Source organism: Panicum virgatum, chromosome 9N (genome assembly GCF_016808335.1).
Source record: "Panicum virgatum strain AP13 chromosome 9N, P.virgatum_v5, whole genome shotgun sequence".
In the NCBI taxonomy this organism is placed as follows: Eukaryota; Viridiplantae; Streptophyta; class Magnoliopsida; order Poales; family Poaceae; genus Panicum; species Panicum virgatum.
In genome coordinates, this window is record NC_053153.1 from 12784064 (window position 1) to 12811354 (window position 27291).

The 27291-nt window shown below is 45.8% G+C and overlaps 3 protein-coding genes across 5 annotated transcripts; 2 read left to right on the forward strand and 1 right to left on the reverse strand.

Annotated features, from left to right (window-relative positions):
* Positions 1 to 450: 450 nt before the first annotated feature.
* On the forward strand, positions 451 to 4946 carry LOC120691899 (GATA transcription factor 18-like). 3 transcript variants are annotated; one of them, XM_039975101.1, is made up of 8 exons: positions 451 to 868; positions 1752 to 1838; positions 1933 to 2069; positions 2891 to 3010; positions 3111 to 3216; positions 4297 to 4356; positions 4444 to 4517; positions 4595 to 4946. In XM_039975101.1, exons 1-8 carry the CDS (start codon positions 581 to 583, stop codon positions 4647 to 4649), a joined length of 927 nt encoding a protein of 308 aa, XP_039831035.1. In that variant the 5' UTR covers positions 451 to 580; the 3' UTR covers positions 4650 to 4946. The 3 variants fall into 3 exon arrangements, with proteins under 3 accessions (XP_039831035.1, XP_039831036.1, XP_039831033.1); XM_039975102.1 differs by having other exon boundaries at positions 461 to 868; positions 4600 to 4946; XM_039975099.1 differs by lacking the exons at positions 4297 to 4356; positions 4444 to 4517; positions 4595 to 4946 and adding an exon at positions 3771 to 4279 and having other exon boundaries at positions 461 to 868.
* A 929-nt stretch (positions 4947 to 5875) lies between these two features.
* On the forward strand, positions 5876 to 19809 carry LOC120687280 (E3 ubiquitin-protein ligase UPL7-like). The gene is made up of 15 exons (XM_039969264.1): positions 5876 to 6021; positions 6106 to 6228; positions 6768 to 7008; positions 7991 to 8574; positions 9193 to 10161; positions 10250 to 10584; positions 11353 to 11631; positions 11784 to 12036; positions 12494 to 12500; positions 12545 to 12711; positions 12821 to 12913; positions 13372 to 13479; positions 18659 to 18775; positions 19222 to 19311; positions 19503 to 19809. Exons 1-15 carry the CDS (start codon positions 5992 to 5994, stop codon positions 19584 to 19586), a joined length of 3480 nt encoding a protein of 1159 aa, XP_039825198.1. The 5' UTR covers positions 5876 to 5991; the 3' UTR covers positions 19587 to 19809.
* Positions 19810 to 19988: 179 nt separating this feature from the next.
* LOC120687279 (GDSL esterase/lipase At5g03810-like) lies at positions 19989 to 24491 on the reverse strand. Its single transcript, XM_039969263.1, has 5 exons — positions 24077 to 24491; positions 23804 to 23940; positions 23480 to 23713; positions 20537 to 20792; positions 19989 to 20453 (listed from the first exon to the last, which is right to left on the reverse strand). Exons 1-5 carry the CDS (start codon positions 24348 to 24350, stop codon positions 20260 to 20262), a joined length of 1095 nt encoding a protein of 364 aa, XP_039825197.1. The 5' UTR covers positions 24351 to 24491; the 3' UTR covers positions 19989 to 20259.
* Positions 24492 to 27291: the final 2800 nt, after the last annotated feature.

Below are 27291 nucleotides of genomic sequence, written 5' to 3' on the forward strand. Positions count from 1 at the left end.
GTAATGTAAAGAAAATTACCAAAAAAAAAACACAGCGCATATGTCACTAGGATTTTGAGATTCGCAACATAAGCTGTTTTGAGTTGCCAACGCCCACTTCCCTTGCATAATTTTGGTGCATAATGTGGGGTTACAGAAAAAAACAAATAGGGGATGGGCATTTGCAACAAAAACTTGTGGTGGTCTCAAACAAATGACAGATGGGAACTGGGGTGGTTCTTACAATTTTCCCTAAAAATAGCTTAGATTAAAGACATGACGATGATGTAAATTCATAACATTCCGTATTTAAGAATATCATGTTTTTGGCTGATGTACTAAAAGACTTATATAAAAATTAGTATGATAAATTTATATGTTTGTAAATGGATAGAGCACGTCAAAATAAAATCAACTTGCAAACGAGGCCAAACGCTCAAAAGGAGTCAAAAAGCGTGCACTGAACAGGCTCAGCTATTCCCTCGCATCACCACACGTTACACGAGCTGGGACCCCAGTTACACCACTACAGCAGCGCCCGCCCCGCATCACGGCCTTCCATTCCCCAATCTAGGGTGCGAGCTCCCCGCCACCGCCGGCCATGCCCGACGCGGACGTCGACGTCGAGATGCGCGCCGCCGCCGCCGCCGGAGCCTCAGCCGCACCTGGCGACGACGATGGCGAGGACGGCACCGGGGAGGATGAGGAGGACGGAGAGGAGGTCGATGACGAGGACGAGGACGAGGATGAGGAGGAGCGGACCGCGCCGGCGCCGGCCGAGGAGCCTCCCGCCCCGGCGCCCGTCTCGGCCTTGCCGGGAAACCCGAACCAGCTGACGCTTCTCTTCCAGGGCGAAGTCTACGTGTTCGAATCCGTCACCCCCGACAAGGTGTCCGTCTCGATTCATTTCGTTCTGTTTTGCAATTCACGTGTGAAATGTGCAGCTCCAGAATCCATGCGATCGAATCAGAAATTTAACGTGCTTAGTGAATTCATTTGCGATTGAATATACGCTTGATGTTCTGTTTTTGTTTGGAGCCACTCCCTTGTCGACTGGTGCACGTATTTGAACATTAGGACTTGCACACCGGTTCTCACCTCATTCTGCCTGAACTGTTTTCCCACCTGAGTTTGTGTTTGGATTGGAGTGCTCTAGTCAATATTGTTTTGAAGAAACATTGCTGATATATGAGTATCGAGTGCTGTCTCATTGACGAACGAAATGGTTGGTTTATGTCGGGGTAATCGCCTAGTGGTTTTGAACTTTGAAGCAAGTTTTGTGCTCATGTTGACTTGCATAGCTGTACGTTTTTATGCAGCACAATGCTGTTGTTAGTAAGACTAGCTATACCATACCTGTGGAAATCTGTGTACTCTGTAGAAACTCCATTCTTCTGAATTATGTAACTTCACAGCAACTAGTAGCGACCACTGAGATTCTGTGATTCTAGTAATTTGTTGCTGGGCATGCGGCCAGCCTCACTGTATGATATGATAATTTTGGTTTACTTCTGTAAAGTGAATACAGTCCTTAGTCCTTGTGGCTTGAGGAATATTTGCAACCCTGTACTTTTACTCTGTAAGGAGCACATTAATAAGCAGCATAGTAATTTGTACTACTCGTTAGTGCCATAAGCCATATGTTTTACCACGATACTTGAATATCCATCTGGTTCAACGCTTAGGCATAGGTAATTCTGCTTCTTCTTCTTTTTGAATTTCTACCTCTCTGATCCGCTTCTGTTTTTTCTAAGCTGAAGTTTGTTTTCCAGGTTGAATCTGTCCTGTCCCTGTTAGGACGTGGTGAACTACCAGCTGATTATGCTGGCAAGGTTGTACCTAGTCAAAATGAGAACAAGGTATGCTTAAATTGTTCTCCAGTGTCTATGACAATAATTCTATCAGTGGTTTCTTCGTCAGTTATTAATAACCAATTTAGCATTATTTCTGTAGGGTTATGATGACATACTTCGGAGGACAGACATTCCTGCAAAAAGGGTTGCCTCTCTACTCAGGTTCCATGAAAAACGGAAGGAAAGAAATTTTGATAAGAAAATACGCTATGCTGTTCGCAAAGAAGTTGCACTCAGGTTTGTATCTCATCTTGAGAAAGCATCAATTTTATTTCTAGATTATATTACAAAAGGTCTAGATAAATTGTAGGCGTCGACTACCTATATTTATTTTCGATTATCTGTGATCCTTCAGTTCAGATTATATCTAATAGTAGAATTATTTTGGTGCCAATAGGATCAGAATATATTCCTGATAGTAGTTTTTCACTATTTTGTCAGCATGACATCCTCCTGCTACTTAATTGAATAAAATGATCATTATTGGACCATGGCAATTGGTTTCACCGGAGATGAAATTAAACTCAGCAGCCTTTACTGTGATGACTAAAAGTGTGTGCTGTTAGTCTTTCTCCTCTTGAATTTCATCCTGACCAGCTTGTATTTATCAGCCAGGGAACCTGATTTGTCCAAGCTCCTAAATTTACTTGCTTGTTATTTTTCTTTTCTTTTTGGCGCTTGGTCAATTTCTTTGTCTTGTAAATATTTTCAGAGAATGAAAATTGAAGTAGTTGTTTTTTTTGTGACAATAGCAATAGTGTGGTTCTATGACAAAGTGCTACATATATTAGATAGCAGTTGTTGGAGGTCAGATCATATGCTGCTTGAAACCATGGATACAACCTATGTTGGAACCTGACAGGGATAGCTAGGGGTCTAGGGCCTAGGATGCAGAGGAAGGTACATCCTCAGAACTGCATGGTACATAGTCACATAAAAGTCCTCTATGTTAAACCATGGAGCAAACTAGCTTATCCTCTAAACTGCATGGTACATTGCATATCTTAATAATTGGTTGTTTTTTTTAAAAAAAACTTTGTTATTTTTTTCACTCCCAGGATGCAGCGCCGGAAAGGGCAATTTGCTGGAAGGGCCAGTCTTGAGGGAGAATCTCCAGCTCCTGGCTGTGATCCTGGTTCCCAAAGCTCAGGCCTAGATTTCGTATCACGTGAATCAAAGTTTGTCTTGTATTGTATTTATTTAACACTTGATATGCTCTTCTGTCTGTTCACTATTTAATGGAAAATTGACCTTGTTTTTTTTGTATCATCTCTGCAGGTGTCAGAACTGCGGTACTAGTGAAAAGATGACCCCAGCAATGCGTCGTGGTCCTGCTGGTCCAAGGACTTTGTGCAATGCTTGTGGATTGATGTGGGCAAACAAGGTATAATTACATGCTTAAACATGTTGAATTCTTCCTCTCTTCCTGATGGCTGACGTGATCATATTCATTTTGTATAGTAGACAATCCCTTCAATGCATTTTCTTGTAACTTTTCCAGTCACAAAGTGTTGTGGATATGAACACTGTCCCTAAAGGGATGCTTGATCACTAATTTCTAGTAAAATTATATACGTAAAACCAAAAAAATTTATGATATTATAAAAGCATTTTCCAAGATGAATATGAATCTATACATATCGCTTTCATGTGGCCGAGTCTAAAAAGATATGACAATATTATAGGTCAAACAAATTGGTTGACTGTTTATGAATGGAGGGAGAACACATTAATACTATACTCAGGTGGAATTACTTTTGCATGATTGAACTTGGAAAAATAGTTCTCCACAACATGGTTAACACTGTGCTTGTTGCGATGGTATGACAGGGCATGCTAAGGCAGCAATTCTGTTTTGCTGTTAGTGTGCTTGCAGCAGTAGTGTATGTGTGGTTTCTGGTTACAGCTTGATGGGTATAAATTCATTCCATGTTGCAGCCGAATTACAAAGAGAGGGCTAATCTAGTCATGTTCATGTTGCTTCTGGAAGTCATCAAACATGAACTTCAGTTGCATTGCCACCTTCTTTTTAAGAAAAATAATACTTCGCCCAGACCCCGCACAGTGCGGGAAGCCTACGGCACTGGGTACGCCCTTTTTAATACTTCGCCATGGAGATCTGCTATTGCACTTCAATGGTGATGTGTCAGAATAATAGTCACATTGTTCTTTGGAGGTGAACAGAAGGAAGTATCATTTAGCGCTTGAAAAGTTAAGGCAACCCATCTTTTGTGTTGTGCTTTTAGCAAACTGCTCCTTTGACTGTTATTATTTTCATTGCTCAGAGATTGTGAGAAAGTGTAACCAGTTCTCTGTGCTATGAAGTTCGAACGTATCTCAACTCTGACCCCCTCCTAAACTTTTATCAGGAGTTGACTGCTGATTCTTACATATGTATTTGTTTTTTATGGAAGTGGACATCTTATTGGACTTACAGCTACCAATTCACCTTTGGTAACTGCAGGGTACACTGAGAAGTTGTCCCAAGGCGAAAGTCGAATCTCCTGTGGTTGGAATTGGGCAGGTTTCAGTTTCTAAATACTCCTACTGAGCACACATTTCTGAGCTTTGAACGTTTCCATAACCTCAGAGCAATTCTTCCCTCTCTCAGGTTGGAAATGACAACAAAGCGCTGGTGACACCGAAGAATGACAACACTTCTGTTTCTGCAAGCAACGGCGAAGCGTTAGTTCAAAACCTTTTGCTCTTTTCCAGTGTTATTCAGGCAGGCAGCTCACGAACTTGCGTATTGTCTTCTCCAGCACAGTTGCAGCAGAGAGGAGCGCCAAAGGCGCCGTGACAGTATATAACACATGATTGTTGAAGACAAAGATCTGGAATTCTTTGCCTATAGCTAGACAAGACACCTCGGTAGAAAGCTCGGCTAATGCGGAATACTGATTCTCGTCATGTGTACATTCATTCCTTGCTTGACAGTGTTAGGCATGTAATTAACATAAGGCGTCCGATTGATGTATGCTGTGTATTTTTTATTCAAATCATGTATGTTGTGTAAACTGTAAGCCAGATGGCATCTGTTGTATTACATTTGCTGCTTTCCTGAGCATGTGACATTCACATAAGCCATAATAGAGGATTCTCATTTCCCGTTGATTGGACTGTCATGTTAACCATCCGTCTTCTAATTGTATCCGTCTGTGGTTAGTGTTCTGCAGCTAATGGACGGGGTATCTGAACCAATTTCAGACAGCTGAGATTTGAAATTACTGCTTTTCATATTGATCGTGTGAGAAAAGGAAAAAAAAAAGAAAAAAGAAAAATCATGGAAACGGTTTGTCCAGTTACAATAGGATGGAAGCCTCCGTCATCGCGACATTCTAATTGAAGAAACCTTGTGTAGTGATGCGGCTGTACCTGGCCGAAAATAGAGGAAGCTCGTGTCGTGCGTAATCATGGCTGCTGGCTGGCTATCATCATGTGTTGGCGTGTGCGAAATGTGAAAAGATACCGGCTCAATCCAACAAACTGGCAGCTTGAGAGCATTTGCCAAACGCTTTACACGCAACAAGTTTGGTCCATTTGAATTGTTAAAAAAAATCTGCCAGGAAATGTCAAACGCCTGCATTTTCATCAACTTTTCATGACTTTGCTTTACAATACTTTTTTGTGACACAGGTGTACCACATAAAAATATGTGAAAATGTTTAGGAGACAACGGAAATTCTGGAGGAAATACTCAAGAGGACCTCTTTGCAGAGATGAGAGTTTTTATTTTGACCTATGCGATTCAGTTCTTTTTTGAAAAAAGAGATTACCACTTACAGACATGCCATAACTCTCTTACGCCTTCGCACGATCCTGGGTCTTAAAGGGTCTAGTTCCTATAAATTTCAGATGGTAAACACGATTGCAAATAAACACTTACAGATGCTCGAGACTGCAGTGGAGAGGCTACCTTTTTTAGCCTTTTCAACTGCTACGAGTTCTCTCGGTTTGATGTAGCATATACGTTGCTGTTTTGCCACTTTTTTTTTTTAGAAAAAGGGCCCGACACAGTCCTTTTTAACGGAGCTCTTCCATAATCCAGTCCTTTTAACGGCCCGTGACGACGACGACCCGCTCGCGCTCGGGGTTGTGGACGCGTCCTTGTTCCTTCCTGCGCACGCGTGCGCCTCCCTTCCTCCGCTCCCCGCCGGCGATGTCGGTGCCCCCGGCCGGCAACCGCCAGGTCTCCCTCCCCCGCCTCATCGCTCTCTCCCTCCGCTGCTCCGTCCCTTGCGCGCTGGCTCACTGTTTCTTCTCTCTTCTGCAGGTGTCCCTCCGGGGGTCGAGCGCGAGGGAGATCACCCGCGACGCGCTGCTGCAGAAGGTCTCCGAGGAGCGACAGCTCCGGAACCACCTCCGCCGCGCCGCAGCGGCTGCCCTCTCCATCCAGGTACCTGCCGCCGCCGCCCCCAACCGCCCCCTGCTCTAACCATCATGTGTACCTACCAAACGACCCAACCGCCGTGAAATCCGCTTGCAAATCATGAGGCGGAATTTAGGACATATTTTTCTGGTAGTTTAATGGATCTAAGGGCCCGTGGCTCGTCTGAATAATGCGCACGATTGATCTGGATGTCTTTCTGAAGAGAGGGGGAGTTCTAATGAGTATATTCTGTTGGCAACCATAGAGGCTGATGGACCGATTGATACTCCGATGTGTTAGCTGGATCCTTCAATTTGTATTACTATTATACATTATGGGAATGCATGAGAGAGCATCCAGAAAATACCATTTTTCTACTAAATACTCAGAGAGTATGGACACTAATAATAAGCTTTATTCAAAAGCTGTAGTTAATAAATGTAGAATACATCTAAAATTAAGCAAAGCCCAGTCAGAACATTCATGGACTATGGCACTAGGTGCATAAATATGTGCAATAGCTGTATCAAATGGATGCTCACAGTTCTTTTCTTTCCTTATGCCAGCGAATATGGAGAAGGTACTATGTGATAAGAGTAGTTTCAGAGCAGCTTCATGAAGACTGGAAACTATTAATGAACCAGCCTAACATTGACTTGACAAATCAATGGATATCTAGAAAGATGCTTAGGCCATTTCTTTTCTTCATTACTCAACCATCTAGCTGGTACGAGGGACAACAGAGCAAGACCGTGGAATCTATCTTAACATGCTTCAAGATTATCTTGAATAGCATAAACTCAACGGGTATGTCCTTTTTAGTACCACTACTTTTTTGCTTTGACCTTTCTGTTAGTTGACTTGAATGCTTGTGGTTCAGTATTTCTGAGGACTATAATCTTTATACTGCTGAAATCCTGTGCAAGATGGCTGAATACTAGAAATAAATTAGGGAGCTTGACAGAAATATACAAAAGCATACAGGGTGGAAACACACTTTTTTCTGTCTGCTGTGTTTAGGTATTTTTAGTGGTTTTGACCATGTAATATGGCAAGCATATGACTACGGAACTTGTGATTGTTCTGTTTCTAGCACTATTTGTTTGGCTCTATTATCTAATGAATGATCTAAGAATGGAACTGTTATGGGTGCCAAAATGATTGTTCATGAGTTCTTAAGTTAAAAAAATAGCTTAGTGCAATCACTAAGATGTATAGATTGGAAAATTTCATTCACTGTGAGGATGGCATATTGGCATGTGGGGCCTGGGACCACATGCCAGCAGCACATTGAGTGTTATTTGCCACCTTTGGCAATCTTTTTTTATGGTATTGAGCAATACCTTTGATGAAATTTACTATCTGACAATCAATTCATTTGGTGCTGACTTTATTTGATTATATTATTCGAATCGGTTGAATTCAGTGTTCTAAATTAAAATTTATTCCAAGTTTTGGTGCACGAAGAAGAAGCAGGTATAACCAGTCCTTGTTGATGGCAGCTCAACAACATTTGCCTGATTTTTGAAAGTCACAACATTTGCATGATAAGCTTGAAAATATCCGCACTATGAGTGTTCAAATAGTATTACGTGATACTGGGGAATTTGATGGCCACCACAATAATGTTCTTCTATAATTAGATAATAGATTAGGCTAATGCGCCAAAAGTTCTCATCAGATTTAGTCATACAGCAGAACACTATATTGCTGGAGCAGATTAGTTATGCTTATATCTTCTGATCAGCTTGTATTCCTTTTCGACTGACTTGTATCTTTTTCTCTGTAGATGCAAGCAAAAATTTCTGTTCCTTTGCTGTGGGTATGCCAGAAGAGAGATCTATTTGGCTTTATCAGGCAAAAAAGCTGATTTCACTGTGCTCTTTCATTCTTGCCAGGTGTGACCATTCCTGTTGCAAGGATGGAAGCATGGTTGACATGACTGCTATCGCTATGAGATTGGCTGTGTCTTTAACTGATTGCAAAACATGGAAAATCTTAAAAAGTGAGAGCAGTAGAGCTGCAGATGCATCTGTAGAGACTTTGATTGAGTTTATAGGTACATGCCAGAGTGGCACATATAATTGTGTTAGGCAATATATAAAATGTCTTGGCCCTCATGTTACTACAGGGAAGAACAGTTCTGGAACTGCAACAGATGATCATTTTCTGATTACTGCTAGTGCAGTTACTCTAGCCTTGCGCCCATTCCACTCTAAGAAAGCACAGAGGGGTATTGATCTGAATGGTGCTTCAAAGGAATACTTCAAACTTGTACTTACAATACCATATCTGTGCAAACGCATGCCACCTCTCCTGTTACCTGCTCTTAAGCACATTTCTGTGCTGCAACCGTGTCTCAAGATTATACTGGTAAGGGTCTTGATGTTGATATGGACAAATTCTGCTCTGGCATTTTCTGTTTTACTGGATTGATTTTTATGAGAGCAACTGGTTGAGTCCTATAACTTCCAAAGCAGTGTATTTATGCTGTGCTAAAATCGTAAGTGATCTTTGTTTTACTGTAAGAGTCACTTAATGTACTGATTATGATCGGTATACTGCTCTGTATGACTGTATGTTGGTGCAATGTTGCAAGATATGCTATGACACTGATTCTTGCTACGAATATTTTAATTTGTAGTGCGACTGACATAGTCCTAATTGAACTAGGTGCAATTGCAAAAGAATATCAATCTTATTCTAGTCTCATTTTCTACTTATCTCCAAGTTCCTGCAGTGTTTATAAGAAATTTCAGCATTTTCTCAATATCTAGACAAAAAAAAAATGGTTCATGGTACCTGTAGATTTTAATGAGTCCTTGGCACTTATCCTTCTAGATGTTTTAGTGTTGGTATCGATTGCTTCGCTACCTGCTGCAGCATTCAGTGTTTTAATTTACATGAACCACCACGGTTTATTCATTGTTTACTTTAAAGGATGACATATTGTAAATGTGGAACTGATCAAGCCATGGCAGGTGGTGGCAGATCTCCAAGGATAAAATATTTGAAGAAATAATAAAATTGGAGAAGTCAGAGGTTTTAGCTGTTGACACTACTGTTATTCCTTGCTCTGGTTGGGCTCTTGGAAATATTGTAAATTTAGCTACCAATCATGATGATTTATCCAATTCAGGGTGCTTCATTCAAGGGCTAGATTTTCGCCTATATGTTGATGTTGTTAACTGTATTTGCCAAAACTTACTGGAAAATTTTGAGAAAAGCAAGGGAGTGTCTCAGAGTGTTGGTAGTACCGCTTTCCATGCTGAGACCTCTGCTGCAGAGGAAGGGGATACCAATGGCAGCAACAGCATGAGAACATTATTTATGGACCTTCTGAAGCCAATTTACCAGCAATGGCACCTGAGAAAGCTTCTGATGTTGGCAAAGGAGGATGTTTCATGCAGCAGGGGGACTAATTATGTTCTAACTCAGAGCCTAAAGTTGTCAGATGTTGTATGCTTCTACTATCACATGCTCAGAATTTTCTCATCATTCAATCCTTCTATCGGTTCGTTACCTATTCTCAACATGCTTGCATTCTCTCCTGGATTTCTTGTTGATTTATGGGGGGCACTAGAAATGTCCATTTTTGGCCAAGCAATCCAGAATTTACAAGAAACAGGACATGATAAACAGTTGGCTACAAGTAGTTCAGGTGAGCAAGTATCCTCCACGAGGCAAAGAAGGAATGCCAAGGATGCAGCAACCAAGTGGGCAAATGTGCTCCAGAATATTACCGGAAAATCCAATGATTCAGAGGAGGGCACAATGTCTGATAGTATTTTAATTTCTAAACAGTCTGATGATGATGCATTAACTTTATGGGATATTGAAGCTATGAGACATGGATCTGAAGGTATTGGAAAGGACTTAATTTGCATGATGTATATTTTCTGTGCTATATATGGACATTTATTACTCGTGCTAGATGATATTGAGTTTTATGAAAAGCAGGTAATATTCTGTGCTCATGCGCATCTCTACATCTCTTTCTAATATCCTCATCTTTTGACAGCACTCCTTGCTTTCTTTGATTTTACAGGTTCCTTTTACTTTAGAGCAGCAGCGGAAGATAGCATCAGCACTTAATACATTTGTATACAATTCTTTTGTTCAGAATGGTGGAAGCTACAGCAAGCCTCTTCTGGATGTAGCTGTCAGATGTCTTAATCTACTCTATGAAAGGGACAGTAGGCATAAATTTTGTCCAATTTCTTTGTGGTTGGCACCTGCTAGAAATGGTCGAATTCCAATTGCTGCTGCTGCCAGGGCCCACGAGGCAGCATTTGGTAATTTTCAAGGAAATAATTCTTCAGGAATTCCTACTCGGAGCTCTGTACTTACCACATTACCACATGTATATCCATTTGAAGAGAGGTACCTTACTGGATTTTGGTTCAAAAAATGTCGACAGCTTTCGTAGATATCATAAACTTAACTGAAATTTTCCCTCTTAATACAAAGATACGCAGCTCTCCTGCGTGTTTGAGAAAAAAAATTTAACTGAAATGATGTTTTGAACTCTTCTAGAAATCCTAAACTTGCACTTATGATCTATGAGTTAATTGCTCATAGCTCCTTACCTGCTTGTCCTGAGTTCCTTTTGACTATTGACAGCTGAATTTGGTTATTGCTAGTACCAGGATCTTTGATTGTTATTGCTAGTCTCACACATACAAATCCCCTAAAGAGATACTTATACACCATGATTCACTTTAGTAGTGTTTTTTTTCTTCTTGTATCAAAACCTATTATGCTTACTGATTGTGGATACATGATATTTCACAAAGTTTACCTGGTAATTCTGTCTGTTGGTTGAGGAAAGTTTGATACACTTGTGCCCGTTAAAAATGGTGAAGTCAACCTTTCATTTTAAGAAAATTGTTTTAATTTGCATACAAAATTCTAACAGTTTTCATCTAAGATTTATTGAGTGAAACGTTACCCAGACCTTTTTCTGCTGCTGGAGCTCATGTAGTGGTCATACTGTGCTGTGTAGCATTATTTGTTATGTTGCTATGGCATGACAGACATATCTCACTAGTTTGTATTCATTTTAGGCCACATATAGATTCTTCTTACAAGCAGTGCAAGTTTTTAGACATATCTAACTTTTCTTAACACCATTTTATATCTTTTACCCAGAGTGCAGATGTTTAGAGAATTTATTGAGTCAGACAAAGCATCGAGAAGAGTTACTGGCGAAATATCTGGGCCCGGTCCAGGATCTATTGAGATTGTTATTCGTCGAGGCCATATAATTGAAGATGGATATAGGCAGTTGAACTGCCTAAGATCAAAGTTGAAATCTTGCATTCATGTGTCATTTGTAAGTGAATGCGGCCTTCCTGAAGCTGGTTTGGACTATGGTGGTCTCTCAAAGGAGTTTCTAACGGATCTTTCTAAGACTGCTTTTAGTCCAGAGTAAGCATACTGTTAAACATTAGCCCCCTAAACTTTATATATCTTAATATAAATATATAACTTCTTTTTCTCAAAAGTGAAGTGAAGAGTACTGTCATTCATCAAGGCATTGTTGCTAAGCTTTTTCTTCTATTTCTCACAACACTCAATAGGTATGGACTGTTTTCACAAACATCAGCATCTGATACCAGCTTAATTCCTAGCAATTCCGCTAGGCTTTTGGATAACGGCATTGATATGATTGAGTTTCTTGGTCGAGTTGTCGGCAAAGCACTCTATGAGGGGATTCTGTTGGACTATTCTTTCTCACCAGTATTTGTGCAGAAACTTCTTGGACGGTATAATTTTTTGGATGAACTATCAACACTTGATCCTGAGCTTTACAGAAATCTTATGCAACTAAAGGCACAATAGATTTTTTTTTCTTTCTTTGGTCTATTTTCCCAAGATACAAGCAAGTTAAACTACTGCCTTTTCCATTGAAGATCATATCATGTGTGGATGGCTATCATTCAACCCCTTTGTTTAGTATATCTCCCGTGATATTATTTTATGAATATCAATCATTATCCACTAGTGCTGCTTTGCTTGCCTCAATCTTTCAATGCTATTGTAGTTTGTAGTGTTCACAGGTTAGTGGTCAATGCTCTGCATTTTTTGTTGCTCCTCGTATTTTTTACAAGATTTTTTCATTTATGAAGTCCTGTTAAAATTGGTTGCACTTTTGGGATTGATGCTGTTTCTCCCTTTATAGGTTATAAATGATATTAGTTTTTTTTTAATCAGCTACCTACGTAAAGACTGCATATGATACCAGTTTTTTTTTTTTGATGAAATGACATTTGATATAATAAGATGATAGCATTTTGATGTTATTACCTTTTTATAACAACAATGTGAACTACTGTTCTACCAAATGATATTAGTGCACTACTATGTTTGGATTTTACTGTAACTGAAGAGTTGGGTGGTAAAAGAATTGTCCATGAGCTGAGACCTGGTGGTAAAAGTATATCTGTCACGAATGAAAATAAGCTGCACTATGTCCATGCAATGGCAGATTTCAAGCTTAACCGTCAGGTTCGTGACTTGGTCTGTTTTTCTTACGATCTCTGAGGTTTTTCTTATGATCTCTGAGGTTTGCTCTGTATCAGCAAGAAAGCCTTTTATAGCGCCATTGTCCTTGCAGATACTTCAATTTGCAAATGCATTTTATAGAGGACTCAGCGATCTCATTTCACCATCTTGGCTAAGCCTGTTTAATGCAAATGAATTTAATCAGGTAATTCTCTTCTCCTTTCTTTCCTTTTTTTTCAGGGAGAGGATTCTCCTCTATATTTCTGGATGCTACGCAACTGGAGTTCCCTGCTATACTGTGGAAAATGACCCTTCAACTAACAGTAGTAAATAAACTATAAAACTTTGAATGAATACTAAAAATTAAGGAAAAAATGCTATCTTAAAATGTTTTAAAAAAGGAAAAATGAGATTTTATGTAAAAGGTAGAAATGAGGAGAAAATTTTGAAATGTGCTCAGGAATAACTCATTGTGCTTCTTTTTATAAAGTGAACCAATTCAAACTGACCAAATACCCAAGCACCCTTAATATATCAACCAATAATTGACTACCTCAAAAAATGTAGTGTACAATGTATTGGATGGTTTGCGTGAATGTCAAAACTGACACTATGATGGCCCACAATTTCTAAATCCTGCTAATTCATCATTGCCACATGCAGTTACTTTCAGGCGGACTACAGGATTTTGATGTTGACGATCTGCGGAACAACACCAAGTATACTGGTGGTTATACTGAGTCAAGTCGAACTGTTAAACTCTTCTGGGAGGTATGTGTGTTTGTCTAATTTTGATCGTTTTGCATTAATGACTTATTCTATTTCCTGTGCATTTTTATATTTTCAGACCATGTTTTGCATATAACTTTGTAACGATCCTGGGACTATTATCTTGTTTACCATGCTTCTGCAAATTATATACCCAATTTGGAAAATGGCTAGAGTAGTGGAGTTTGTTTATGTATATTCTTGTTTGATGATAACTGGAAAATATAATTTGGTATCCTGTAATATAATCGTGACACGCACATGCCGACAGCTGAAACTCGACATGTACACTATGTCATAGCGTGCATTCCTGGCCTACCTGCATGTGTAGCATTTCCCCACCCCTTTTCTAGGCTACATGGTTTGGTCTGTTTGCTGCACTGGTATTTCATCCAAATTTTGTTAAATAACTGTTTTCGTTTACCAGCAGCAAATAAATTATTATTAATATGGTTCTCACTAATGACGGGAATAATTCCTCTATTCCTCCAACCCTAGATGGGTGGGTATATATAGAATCTATACATGGGCCGCCTCTAGGTGGGCCTCTATACACATGGGCTCAATATACTCCAACACCACCCCCCCCCCCCCCCCCCCCCCCGCAGTCTGAACTACCGGCGCAGCGGTGCTCAAGACTGGACAACAAGAAAGCTAACACCCTCCCGCAGTCTGAACAACCGACGCAGCGGTATTCAAGACTGGACAAGATGAGAGTACAAATAGAGTACAAAGGGCAAATACCCCCGTAGCCACAACTAGCCACCGGCTACGTTGAGGCTGGATCGAAACTCCGAGAAGGTCGAGGAGGGCAGTCCCTTGGTGAAGATGTCAGCAAACTGGGAGGTAGTCGGGACATGGAGTACCCGAACATCGCCGATGGCGACTCTGTCGCGCACGAAGTGTAGGTCGATCTCCACATGCTTCGTCCGCTGATGCTGGACGGGGTTGGTGGAGAGATACACGGCGCTGACGTTGTCGCAGTAGACGAGTGTACTCTTGGCGAGCGGGCTGTGGAGCTCCGCCAAGAGCTGTCGTAGCCAGGACGGCTCCGCCACGCCGTTAGCGACAGCCCGGTACTCCGCCTCGGCACTGGACCGGGAGACAACCGGCTGCCGCTTGGACGATCAGGAGACCAGGTTGCCGCCCAGGAAGACGGCGTAGCCGGAGGTGGAGAGACGAGTGTCCAGGCAGCCAGCCCAGTCAGCGTCGGTGTAGACCACCAGCTCAGCAGAGGACGAGCGGTGAAGTACCAGGCCGAGGTCCACAGTGCCACGGACGTATCGGAGGAGACGCTTCAGTGCAGCAAGGTGTGATTCCCGGGGATCATGCATATGGAGACAGACCTACTGAACAGCGTAGGTGAGGTCCGGCCTGGTGAAGGTGAGGTACTGCAAAGCGCCGGCCAGACTCCGGTAGGTAGTAGGATCAGCCACCGGATCACCCAGATCAGCAGACAGCTTCGCCTGAGTATCGACTGGAGTGGAGCAGGGCTTACAATCAGTCATCTCAGCCCGCTCCAGAATATCGAGGGCGTACTGCTGCTGGTGAAGGAGAAGACCAGACGGGCGAGGCTCAACAGTGACGCCCAAGAAGTGGTGGAGCTGACCGAGATCCTTCATAGCGAACTCCTGCTGCAGAGAGGAGATGACACTCTGAAGCAACTGCTGACTGAAAGCTGTGAGCACAATGTCATCGACATATAGCAGCAGATATGCAGTCTCATCCCCACGGCGGTAGATGAAGAGAGACGTGTCAGACTTGACCTCGGTGAACCCCAGTATCAGCAAGAACGTGGCGAACCGAGAGTACCAAGCCCGTGGAGCCTGCTTCAGTCCATAGAGACTTGTTGAGCCGGCAGACCATATCCGGACGACTCGAGTCCACAAATCCCGCAGGCTGAGAGCAGTAAACAGTCTCTGACAAGGTGCCGTGAAGAAACGTATTCTTCACGTCCAGCTGGTGCACAGGCCAAGTGCGCGAGAGCGCAAGCGAGAGGACCGTGCGCACCGTAGCGGGCTTCACAACCGGGCTGAAGGTCTCATCATAGTCCACACCAGGCCGCTGAGTGAACCCCCGGAGAACCCAGCGAGCCTTGTAGCGCTCCAGTGTGCCGTCAGCCCGACGCTTATGCGTCCAGATCCACTTGACAGTCACGACATTGCAACCAGACGGACGCGGCACGAGGTCCCACGTCTGGTTGGCAAGAAGAGCCGCGTACTCCTCTTCCATCGCGCGACGCCAGTGAGGATCCGCCAAGGCGTCGCGGACAGAGGAGGGTACCGGAGAGACCCGCGGCTCTCCCTCGGTGGCGGAGAGAGTCGCGGTCTGGGACGCCATCCGCCGAGTCACCATGGGATGGACATGCCGAGGATCCCGATGGATGACCGACGGGTGGTACACCTCCGGCTCGGCTCGAGAGGGAGCCGGAGAAGGCGGCGGCGCCGACGACTCCGGTGTCGGCGTCGCAGGAAGCGGCGCCGGTGTCGACGCGGAACGACGCCGGTACACCTGCACCGGCTCAGCGTACCGCTCAGGTGCAGGGGAAGGCACCAGGGCCGCGCGTGGCACAGCGGGAGACACCGGGTCCGTGCGCGGCACGACCGGAGGTCCGGGTGCCGCGCGTGGCATGATCGCGGGCACCGGTGCCGCGCTCGGAGCAACAGGGATCACCGGAAGCGGTGCCGGTGCGCCGGGAAAACCTGCAGGAAAAGCATAGACAGGTAATGGTGGCTGAACCACCGGGTCAGTCGGAAACAGAGACGCCAGCTCGGTATCAGAAGAAGGTGTGGAGGAGGTGGAGTAGGGGAAATCCGACTCGTCGAAGACGACGTGTCGGGAGATCAGAACGCGGCGAGAGGTGAGGTCAAAGCATCGGTACCCTTTGTGGTCAGGGGAGTACCCGAGGAACACACAACGAGTCGAGCGGGGCGCCAGCTTGTGAGAAGCGGTGGCGGAGGTGTTAAGGTAACACGCACACCCGAAGACCCGAAGGTGGTCGTAGCGAGGAGGGGTACCGAAAAGAGCGTGGTGTGGAGTGGGAGCAGGAGAAGCAGTGGACGGAAGGCGGTTGAGCAGGTAGGTGGCGGTGTGGAGGCCCTCAGCCCAGAAGCGCGGGGGGGGGGGGGGAGAGAAGCCTGGATCAGAAGGGTACGCACGACGTCGTTCGTCGTGCGAATCATCCGCTCAGCCTTGCCGTTCTGAGGAGAGGTATACGGACAAGACATGCGCAGCTGAACACCCCGAGATAGGAAGAAAGACCGGGAGGTGGAGTTATCGAACTCCCGCTCGTTGTCACACTGGACGGCCTTAACGGTGAGGCCGAACTGAGTGGACACCCAGGCAAAGAAGTGGAGGGTGGGGAAGGTCTCAGACTTGGCGCGCAAAGGGAAAGTCCAAGAGTAATGAGAAAAATCATCAACAATGACTAGATAATATCTATAGCCAGACATGCTGAGTACAAGAGATGTCCACAGGTCACAGTGAATGAGATCAAAAGCATGTGCAGCATGTGAAGAAGAAAAAGAAAACGGAAGTCTAACATGACGACCTAACTGGCACGCATGACAGATGTGCTCAGCAGGAGCCCTAGTACATCTAACATCGGTACTACGGCGGAGCTGAGCCAAAACGTCGCGGCCGGGGTGACCAAGCCGGCGGTGCCAGGTGGTGGAAGAAGGCGTCACGGCAAAAGCAAAAGACGAAGAAGCCGAAGGCGAGGCAGCGAAAGCAGGAAGCCGAAGAGTGTAAAGGGGCCCAGGTTGTCACATCGGAGGAGCGGACGCCGGGAAGCCGAATCCTTCACAGTAAGACCAGATGAGTCAAATTCGATAGAACAGGAGTTGTCAGCAGTAAACTGGCGAATAGAAAGAAGGTTGTGAACTATTTGAGGAGCAACAAGAACATTAGGAAAACGAGGAGCAGAACCCATGGCGGTGACAGGAAGACAAGACCCATCACCAACCATGATAGAAGGACAAGAGGGGTGTGGGGGTCGGACAGAAGAGAATACCAGCATTGGGAGTGGTGTGGAACGAGGCACCCGAGTCGGCGATCCACTCGGTGCTGGTCGGCAGCGTCAGTCCCATGGTGCTGAAGGACTGCGCCAGAGCGGCCTGGTCCCACCCCCCAGGCCAGGTCGGCTGCTGGCTGGGCTGAGCGGGCGGGGTCCAGGACTGCGCGAAGAGTGGAGCAGCGCCAGTGAACATGGCCGCCGGCTGGAGCTGAGGACGAGGCCCCCCTCCCGGACCCTGGAACGGCCACATCGAGATGCGCCCTGACCATGGGTTGCTGAAGGATGGCCAGGGCGTACCTCCAGCGGCAGGGGCAGGAGCGGGAGCCGGAGCCGGTGTCGGCGCGCCCCGACGGCCCCCACCGGTACCGGTGTTCCCAGAAGCAGGGCCACCAGTGCCACCACCACCACCCCATCGCCGGCGACGTCCACGACCCCCCCCTCCTCCGGTCTGCCCGGCGGGAGCAGCACCAAGAAGGGAGGTGGCAGGAGCAGCGGAGGAGGCCGGTGGAGTAGCAACGAGCGCGGCTGGGGTGGGCGAGGACGATCCGGGCGCGAGACTCCTGGTGATCTCCTCGAGGGCGAGGTCGTCCCGGACCTGCAGGAAGGTGGGGAAGGGCCTCTGGCGGGCGATCCAGCCCTTCAGGTGGTCGTAGGTGCTGCTCAGTCCCCGTAGGACATTGAGCACCAAGACCCGATCGGACACCGGATCCTCGAGGTCGTGAAGAGCATCGGCCATACTCTTCATTCGCCGGCAGTACTCACCGACGGAGAGGTCCCCCTGCACGAAGGTGCGGAAGGTGGCGTCGAGCTGGAGGGCGCGGTACTCGGCGTTGCCGAGGAACTGCCCCTCGAGCGCCACCCAAACCTGCCGCGCGGTGCCGCCGTGGGTCCTGACGAGGTCCTGCAGATCTAGGGAGATGGTCCCGAAGATCCAGGACATGGCGACGCGGTCGAGGCGCAGCCACGCCACGTCCCGCGCCTCGATCGGCGAGTCGAGGGCGTAGCGGCGGAGGGTGAGGAGGAGCTGGTAATGACGGGAATAATTCCTCTATTCCTCCAACCCTAGATGGGTGGGTATATATAGAATCTATACATGGGCCTCTAGGTGGGCCTCTATACACATGGGCTCAATATACTCCAACACTCACCTCTTTATGCATTCTGCAGGTCATCAAAGGATTGAAGCCAACAGAGCGTTGTTTGCTCCTAAAGTTTGTGACGAGCTGTTCACGAGCTCCATTACTTGGATTCAAGTATCTGCAGCCTTCTTTCACAATACATAAGGTTTGATTAAGCACACTGCGAGAAACTTTTCTTGTTTTAGCGATATGTGACAGATTGACTTAGGAAGATGTGGCTCACTGCGTTGCTGCATGCTGGGCAACTTTAAAGCCCTTGATATCTTTACCCTTTCTGTCCTAATGAATCAACTGAGGTGTTGCATAGTTCAATGCAGACCCTTCTGTTGAATTATTATTTACAATGGTAAAGCGATGCACATGTTTGTGTTCTAGTGTTCTTTTGTTGATTTTTCAATAGTAATATCAACTTGGGATTCGTAATGACCTCTAAATTTGTTTGCGAAAGCATGCTAATTAGCTCACTGATGGAAGTATTTGATGGTATCGCTTTTAGTACTGTAACTAAGAGAACTCATGAAATGGATTTGCAACCTATGTTTTATTATGTTCTGTTTCTCCTCCTGATTCATAAATCTTCTCATTCCCTAGGTTCCATGTGATGTAACACTTTGGGCTTCAATTGGAGGCCAAGACGTGGACCGCCTTCCATCTGCTTCCACATGCTACAATACTCTCAAGGTATAGCTGCATGCATCTACATCCTATTAGTATCAATGTATTATCTCCTCACTCTCCTGCTGCTGCTGTTGTTATCTGTTTGAGTCCATCCTTTGACAAGTCAAATCTCTTGGATCACTGGCCATTTGGGCATTCATCCTGGCATGTGTGCTGTTATTACTTCGTTTCTAATGCTTTTTTGTTACCTTCAGCTTCCAACATACAAGCGGTCAAGCACCCTAAGGAGCAAGCTGCTGTACGCCATCAGCTCAAATACTGGGTTTGAACTCTCTTAGAGGTATATATGCTATGAACTCTCTTAGAGGATTGCTGTGAATAGAGGCATCAAGTACCGCCAATGCATCATATTTATTCGGAATGATAGCCCATTTTAAGGTAGCGCTTATTTCTATTTGTCGGTACAGCAAAAAGTTTGTTGGCGAGTAAAAGTGTTGCAGTACTTATGGTAAAGGGCCTCAAAATTTAACTTAGATAATCTAAGGGCTGGGTTTAAAAAGGGTCGGACTCCTATCTTATACAATTTTGAGCTAAAAATATATTTTGGCCAAATTGGAGACCATCAGGCGCCATAGTGCGTGTTATGTGGCCTGCTTGTGTAGTTCTTCGTTTGAGTAGACCCAACAGCTATACTTCGGAATATGCTAGTCACTGTAACGTCGATCACTCCAAAGTCCAAGTTCGTCGAACAGATTGGGAAAACTGCGAAAGAACACAAAAATTATACAGAGCGACACTCTTACACAAGTCCAACTGTTTCTAAGCAGCACAAAACGACTACGAGAGATCATGGATGGACAGATAAGACAGACAGCAAACAAACAAACAGCAAGCAAGCAGCACAGAACAACAGAAAAACTAAATCAAGGTACATTTGCTGGTAGGTAGGATGATGGAAGGGCAGCGGGAATTGGCGTGTATTTTCTCCCCGGAGGCTGCCGCGCATCTCGATCAGGCTATGAGCTGCAGGCCCTGGAACAGCAGCGCGTCGGCGAGCACCCGGTTGGCTGCGTCCGTGGGGTGGAAGCCGTCCCAGAAGACGTAGCCCGTGGCGTTGGAGCACGTCCCCGGGGCACCCTGGTGGCACAGCACCGACGTCTCGATCGTGCCCGTCCCGCAGCACGCCCGCCGCGACTCGAAGAACCCTGGGGAGGTGATCGGTGGTCGACCAGTGTGAGGCTTGCTTCTTGGTGTGGTCATGAAAAAGCGAGGAGATCGACATACGTACCGGCGCTGGTGGGGTTGTTGACGAGGTCGAGCAGCGGCTGGTAGATGTCGAAGACGACGAGCTTGAGGTCCGGGCGGCGGCGTTTGACGGCGTCCGCGGCGGCGCCGAGCTTGCGGTTGAAGGTGAGGGAGTCGTTGTTGAGGCGCTCCACGCAGCCCGGGTTGCCGCCGCCGAACAGGGTGACGGACGCCGGGAGGCACCCCATCGGCGGCAGCGACGTCACGCCGATCCGGCGGGCGCCCAGGCTGTACAGGCGCTGCATGCATGTTGGCACAGACGACATCCGATCCATTATTGCTCGATCGTCAGAGAAATTGAAGGAAGGAATACTACTGGCTTTAATTTGCAGTGCGGTAGCTAGTACAGACCGAGGAGCTGCATTCAGCAAGAAGCAGACCAGCAGATCATTTAAGGGTTACTTTGAGATATGCTGCAGATCGATGATGCTGGGTCCTGTTTGGTTGGTGCTAGGCTAAAATTTAGCACAACTTTGACCGTTAATTAGATGTATTAAATAAAGTCAGTTTACAAAACTAACTTCATCACAACCTCTGCGCTACTTCGCGAGACGAATCTAATGAAACCTTTGACTACATGATTAGAACATGATTACTGTAGCTAATTATGGATTAATTACCATCATTAGATTTGTCGCGCAAAGTTATATCCATCCATAAAAAAGTTTTACAAATAGACTCCATTTAGTGGTCCATGCATCTAAATTTTTTTTTGGAGCGCAATCAAACAGCCCCATTGATGGGATGGACATCACTCGAGGTCCGGCCGGATCGCACTTACTTTTGGTTTGGTACGTCATTTAAGATTTACTGCCACGGCCACGGGCCATGTCGGTATCTCTTTTTTTTTCCCATGTAGCACATGTACAGCAGCAGCGTATGTCCATGGACGACGCATGTGGTGGGCTGACGAGACGATGCACCATGCAACAGCACTATTGTACTGTGTACATGTACTACTACTACCCCGTGTTGAGTATTTCGACTAGCTAGTGACCACCGAGCGAGTACAGCGAGCGAGCGACAAAGGCTAGCTGGCCAGTGGCCACACCAATGCAGACGCAGTAACCAAAGGTACCGGCGGCTTACGTGTCTGTCTCCACTCTCTACCGTTTGTTCCCGCAGAGCCATACGCGGATCGGTGAACGACCGATCTTTTCCCTTTTTGTTTCGCCGCTCTGTCGTCTGTTCTCCACAGACCACGCGCACGGTATGCGACATGGAAACGGAGGCGCGTTCATTGGGCACAGCCAGTACCGGTGGGAGTGCGACCGTGCAAGTGGTTGGGAGAAACACAGCTGAGCCGGCCGGGCCGGCGCCAGCTGATGTTGCATGCATGCACAGGTACACCACGCGACTTTCCACAGCGGCGAGCTGAGCCAGCCACCGTCGTCGTCTCTACTTCTCCACAGCTTTGCAAGTCGTAACGTACACTTGGTCACATGCACCGCTAGCACGGCCGAGATCTCGAACCGAACCGCACCAATCTCCAAGTATAGCGCCGAGCTACCTAGAGGCCGCAGGCCGGCGACATGTGACGGCAGTAACACACTAGCGCAGTGGTGGTCTCCAGAGGCATTGATGTCGCAGCAACAACTCCCGTACGTACAGGCACAGGGACGCAGTAAACGGCAGGCAGAGGCAGGGGCGACCCAGCAGATGAGCGGAGGGACCCTAGCCTCCTAGGGGAGTTACTGAGGCCATTTCTCTCTTTTTTTTATACCGAGGTCTGGGGTATGGGTTAGATGTAAAATTTAAAATTTTAAAATTATCATATTGAATATGTGAAAGTACTAAATTTAAATGAAATAAAAAATTAATTGCATTGTTTGCTTGGCTTGTAAATTACGAGACGAATCACGAATCTAATGAATCTGATTAAATCAAACACTAAATTACTGCAATAACTATTATAGTAAACATGTGCTAATGATAAATTAATTAGTCTTAATAAATTCATCTTGTAGTTTGTAAACAAATTCTATAATTAATTTTATAATTAATCTATATTTAATATTTTAAAAATGATAAACTTTCAAAACCTTTGCGCGGTGCATCTAGACCTGGGCGGCATGGGTCACCCGACCCGAACAACCCGACCCAACCCGCCCGAAAAAAACCCGACCCGAGCTACGTGGCGGGTGGGCGCGGGCCGTATTTTTGATCCGCAACAATCAACGGGCCGGACACGGGCCGTGATTTTTGACCCAAAACCCGACCCAACCCGAAAAACCCGACCCAAAGGCCAAAAAACCCGACCCAACCCGAAAAAAACCCGACCTGACACGCCCGCGCAGGGTGCACGGGCCAACCCGACCCGACCCGGTGATAGGTACGGGTCAGGTGCGGGCCGTCCTATGCGACCCGTGACCCGACCTTGACCCGACCCGAACCGGACATTTGCCCAGATCTAGGTGCATCTAAACAAAGCGGAGACACTACTAGTAATATCTTACTGAGGCCATCGTATTGCCCTGCATTCACTCCTACACGGCCGGCCCTACGCCCCTACCCCCGCTCTGCAAGACTGCAACCTGTGATTTCATATCCTATCCCCTGCGACGCCATTGAATTGCACATCTGCATTGCATTGTCCTGCATTGCATGCCCGCTCGCTCGCTATCTCATCTCCAAGGCAAAGGTGGAAGATCTTGCTGCACGCACGCTTGCTAGGGGTACTACCGTACTTGCAGCATGCCATCAATGAACTAGTATCCCAACTAATCAACTTTGGGCAAAATGTCGTTAAGATCGCAGATATTTTCTAAAGACGACATGCCACTTCCTAATTTCAGTTGGTATTCATGTCCCAGCTGGCATGCATGTTTTCAATTCTTTTTGTGAATTCGACAAAAAAAAAAGAAAAAATTGCAGCCTTGGGATATATAGTTCTTTTTTTGAAGCAAAATTTGGGATATATAGTTACCTCGACGAAGGAGGTGAAGGGCTGCATGAGCGCGTCGGCGAACTGGTCGGGCGTGTAGGCGGCGCCCAGCACCGGGTTCACGTAGTAGTTCTGCACGTAGTCGCTGGTGCCGGCGCTCACCACGTAGATGGACCCCGACGTCAGCGTCTTGGCGCGCTGCTCGCCGGCCGACGCCGCCACCCGCGACTGGTACTCCCGGAAGTACTCCGCCTGCCGGCTCAGAGAGATCGCGCCCTGCACGCATCGCATGCATCCATCGGTGCTGAGTCGTCAGTAACATCATCAGCGAGACGGCCGGTGAACCACGTGACGACGACGACGTACGTAGAGCGCGGCGGTGGCGTCGAGGTAGCCGGCGGCGCCGGAGGCGAAGTTGGCGCCGTGGAGGAGGCTCTTGTTGTTGCTCTGCGCCTCCTCGCTCAGGTACGCCGGCGGGTACGACCTCAGCCCCAGGTTCTCCACTGCATCCATCGTCGTCGTCGATTGCCCATGCATGCGTCAAACGATTCGAGAGGACGGGCAGAGAGAAGAGCGGAGATTGATGCGTGCGTGGAGATCGATCGACTCCGGCTAGCCGCGGTGCGGCGGGTCGCTTACCGGTGTAGTCCGTGGCGAGCTTGCCGTTGCAGAAGCGCCCCGTGGGCGCGTGCGTCGCCGGGAAGTCGCGGCCGTAGGGCGGGAAGTCGGCGCGCACCAGCGTGGCCAGCCGGTTGTTGTTGCCGGCGTCCACCACCGAGTCGCCGAAGATCATCACGCCGGGCACCAGCGCCTGGCCCCTCGCGGTCGCCGCCGCCGAGAGCAGCAGCAGCAGCAGCATCAGCATCACCACCGCCGCCGCCGACACCGCGGGCACGGCGGAGCTCAACTTCATCGTCCTCGCTCTCGCTCTCTCTCTCGACGCGTGCACGAACGCCGGCCGGTCGGTTCCCCTCTACGGTTGCGCGAGCTGAGGAGCTGGCAGTGGGCTGCGGTGGTGTGGACTGTGGAGTGTGTGGGCGTGTCAGAGGCAGGCACTCACCACCGCCGGGTTTTAACGGGGGTGAAGTGATCGAGGTACTGGTAGTGGTAGCTACTGTAGTATTGACCGCTGTTGGGTGGTGCTGGAAAGAGGTGGGAGCATGCATTCAATGAGCCTGGTGGAGTGACGTTAATGAGTGGCTGAGCAAGTGAGCAGCTCGAACAAACGACTTTTGTTGAAACGCAAAAAAAAAAATTGAAAAATTTTTGCTAATTTGAAGTACTAAATAAAATCTGTTTATAAAATTTTTTGCACATATAAGTTGTAAATCACGAGACGAATCTAATGATGCTAATTAATTCATGATTAATCCATTATTAGCGGATGATTACTGTAGCATCACTGTTGCAAATTACAGATTAAGTAGGCTCATTAGATTCGTCTCGCGATTTACAGCCCATCCATGCAAAAAGTTTTATAAATAGGTTTCATTTAGTACTCCATGCATGTGTCGAAACATTCGATGTGACTTTTTTTTTTGCGTTTACGGGTTTATGGGGTGGAATTAAACAGAGCCATTGGTTAGACGTTGTTTAGATGCACTCAAAATTTCAAAAATTTATAAGATTTTCTATCACAATAAATTTTTGAACACATATATAAAATATTAAATTTAGCTAAATAAAATAATTAATTACACAGCTTGACTATAATTTGCGAGACGAATCTTTTGAGTCTAGTTTACCCATGGCAGAACAATAATTACCAATATAAACAAAAATATTACAGTACTTTACACTCAAAACTTTTCACATCTAAACTAAGTCTTATTTGTAAAGCTCACGATTGAATCCAGATTGGTTGTTTTTTAAAACTTCAGTGTGGAAATGGTTCATGGCCCGTTTGGTTTGTTCCTATGAGATCCTAGAACACATTTTAACTGTTAATTAGATATATTAAATAAAATTAATTTATAAAATCAACTCCATGACCCCTACGCTAGCAACACTAAAGAATCTAATGAGATATTTGATCGCTTAATTAGAAGATAGTTACTATATCATCATTGTAGTCAATCATCAATTAATCACTAAAAAGCTTATACTACATTCCTCCTGCCTCCGAGTTACATCAATATAGACATGTTCACCGAGCATCTCTTTGAAAAAAGAAAGAAAAGGAGGACCACGCGTATCAAAAGTTCAATCGATGAATTTGAAAATTGAAACGAAACACCCAGCCGCAGGAAAATAAACTAAAGATTGTAACGGTTACTCAGTTCAGTTCGATCAATACGAAAAAGGATTAATTAGGAAGTAACTCACTCAAACTAGTTCTAATCGAAACATACAAATATACCAATTTACATTGTTTACTGCTGTTGCACTACATTCTCTAAACTACTTATTTTCAGACAAGTCTCCATCCCAACAAGGTGTATATATGAAAGTCGTGTCTATCAAGCGGCCACCATAGTTCAAGCACAACTCGCCCAGATCTTGGACCTCTTGGAGCTATCAAAATGATTTGTTAATAGCACTCTCGGATTTTCCAAGAACACAATCTGTTTGAAAGGATGGAATCCAAAAATCCTACACCCCCACAAGTCCCTGGCGTCGCAATCTTTGATGCCTCATCGTCGGAGTCCCAATCTAAACTAGAAACTAGGAGACTAAGAGGCTAAGAGGCAGTTTGGTTCATCGCGTAAACTCGCCACCGCGCGTCTGTGGCGGCCACAGCTTGTGGCGAGCGATTCGTCCGCCACACTCGCCACGGCCACAGACAAGAGCTGCAGATGGCAACGGCTATATACCCGTCGGGTATTGGCCACCCATATCCGTACCCGCTAGAACTAAGTTTTACCCGTCGGGTTACCCGTACCCGTACACAGGTAGGAAAATGCTTCCATACCTGTACCTGGCGGGTAATTTATACCCGACGGGTAACCCGTACCCGAAAAGCATACCCGAGAATTACATATAAATATCACATATTCATATGAAAAATAATTCATTTCAAACTAAAATTGGAGTGAGTGTGGAGTAGGATTTGAAGGAGAGTTCAACAATATATATACTAGGAGGGATTAATTAAATTTGGGCCAAATTCATGGGCCATATGGACTAAAATGAGTTAGACATTTAAGATGGCTTATTTTTTTGTGCGGGTATTTCTTACCCGCGGGTAGGCGGGTATGGATAGTATACATCCGCACTCATACCCGCCATATCTGACGGGTACAAAATTTTGTCCAATAATATACCCACGGGTAGAAAACTCATTCCATACATGTCTCCTTATCAGGTAAAACCCGTCGGATATTCGGATTTCGGGTACCCATTGCCATCTTGACAGCTGCAGCAAAAGACAAGCACCAAACAACAACTGCAGGTGCAATCATTACACGTGCAGAAGCAAAACGACAAGAGCAAGCTGCCTAATACTGCACACCATCCAAACGCCGCCACGCCACACTCGTGGCGAACTGACATGCTCAACCAAACAGCCCCTAACACTTATAAGGAAACTTTAACCTTTATTCACAATTTAATTTGATGTAATACGAAATGACACTTATATTTTTTATATAGCTATCCTACCATAACACCACTATACTATATGATAATATTGTCATTTCCTACTTAAGACATGATATGCCATGATATGGCAATGGAGGAGGAGGACACTCCTATTTATAGGATTTCATAGTTCATATGGTGTTACTATATGTCCATCTTCTATATTCTTCTATATTTTTAGAGTTTTCCCCATCTTTATTCTATCATACAAACATGTTTCTTTTAGAGAATTCTACACTTCACCATTAAGCATGATAACTATTACTTATACTTCT

Coding starts and splice junctions, on each gene's coding strand:
- LOC120691899 (XM_039975099.1), top strand. CDS start 581: ATGCCCGACGCGGACGTCGACGTCGAGATGCGCGCCGCCGCCGCCGCC. Junction 869..1,751: donor AATCCGTCACCCCCGACAAG/GTGTCCGTCTCG, acceptor TTTGTTTTCCAG/GTTGAATCTGTCCTGTCCCT. Junction 3,011..3,110: donor TTCGTATCACGTGAATCAAA/GTTTGTCTTGTA, acceptor TCATCTCTGCAG/GTGTCAGAACTGCGGTACTA.
- LOC120687280 (XM_039969264.1), top strand. CDS start 5,992: ATGTCGGTGCCCCCGGCCGGCAACCGCCAG. Junction 8,575..9,192: donor CGTGTCTCAAGATTATACTG/GTAAGGGTCTTG, acceptor AGGTGGTGGCAG/ATCTCCAAGGATAAAATATT. Junction 18,776..19,221: donor CTTCTTTCACAATACATAAG/GTTTGATTAAGC, acceptor CTCATTCCCTAG/GTTCCATGTGATGTAACACT.
- LOC120687279 (XM_039969263.1), bottom strand. CDS start 24,350: ATGAAGTTGAGCTCCGCCGTGCCCGCGGTGTCGGCGGCGGCGGTGGTG. Junction 23,941..24,076: donor GCTCGCCACGGACTACACCG/GTAAGCGACCCG, acceptor CGATGGATGCAG/TGGAGAACCTGGGGCTGAGG. Junction 20,793..23,479: donor CCTTCACCTCCTTCGTCGAG/GTAACTATATAT, acceptor ACATGCATGCAG/CGCCTGTACAGCCTGGGCGC.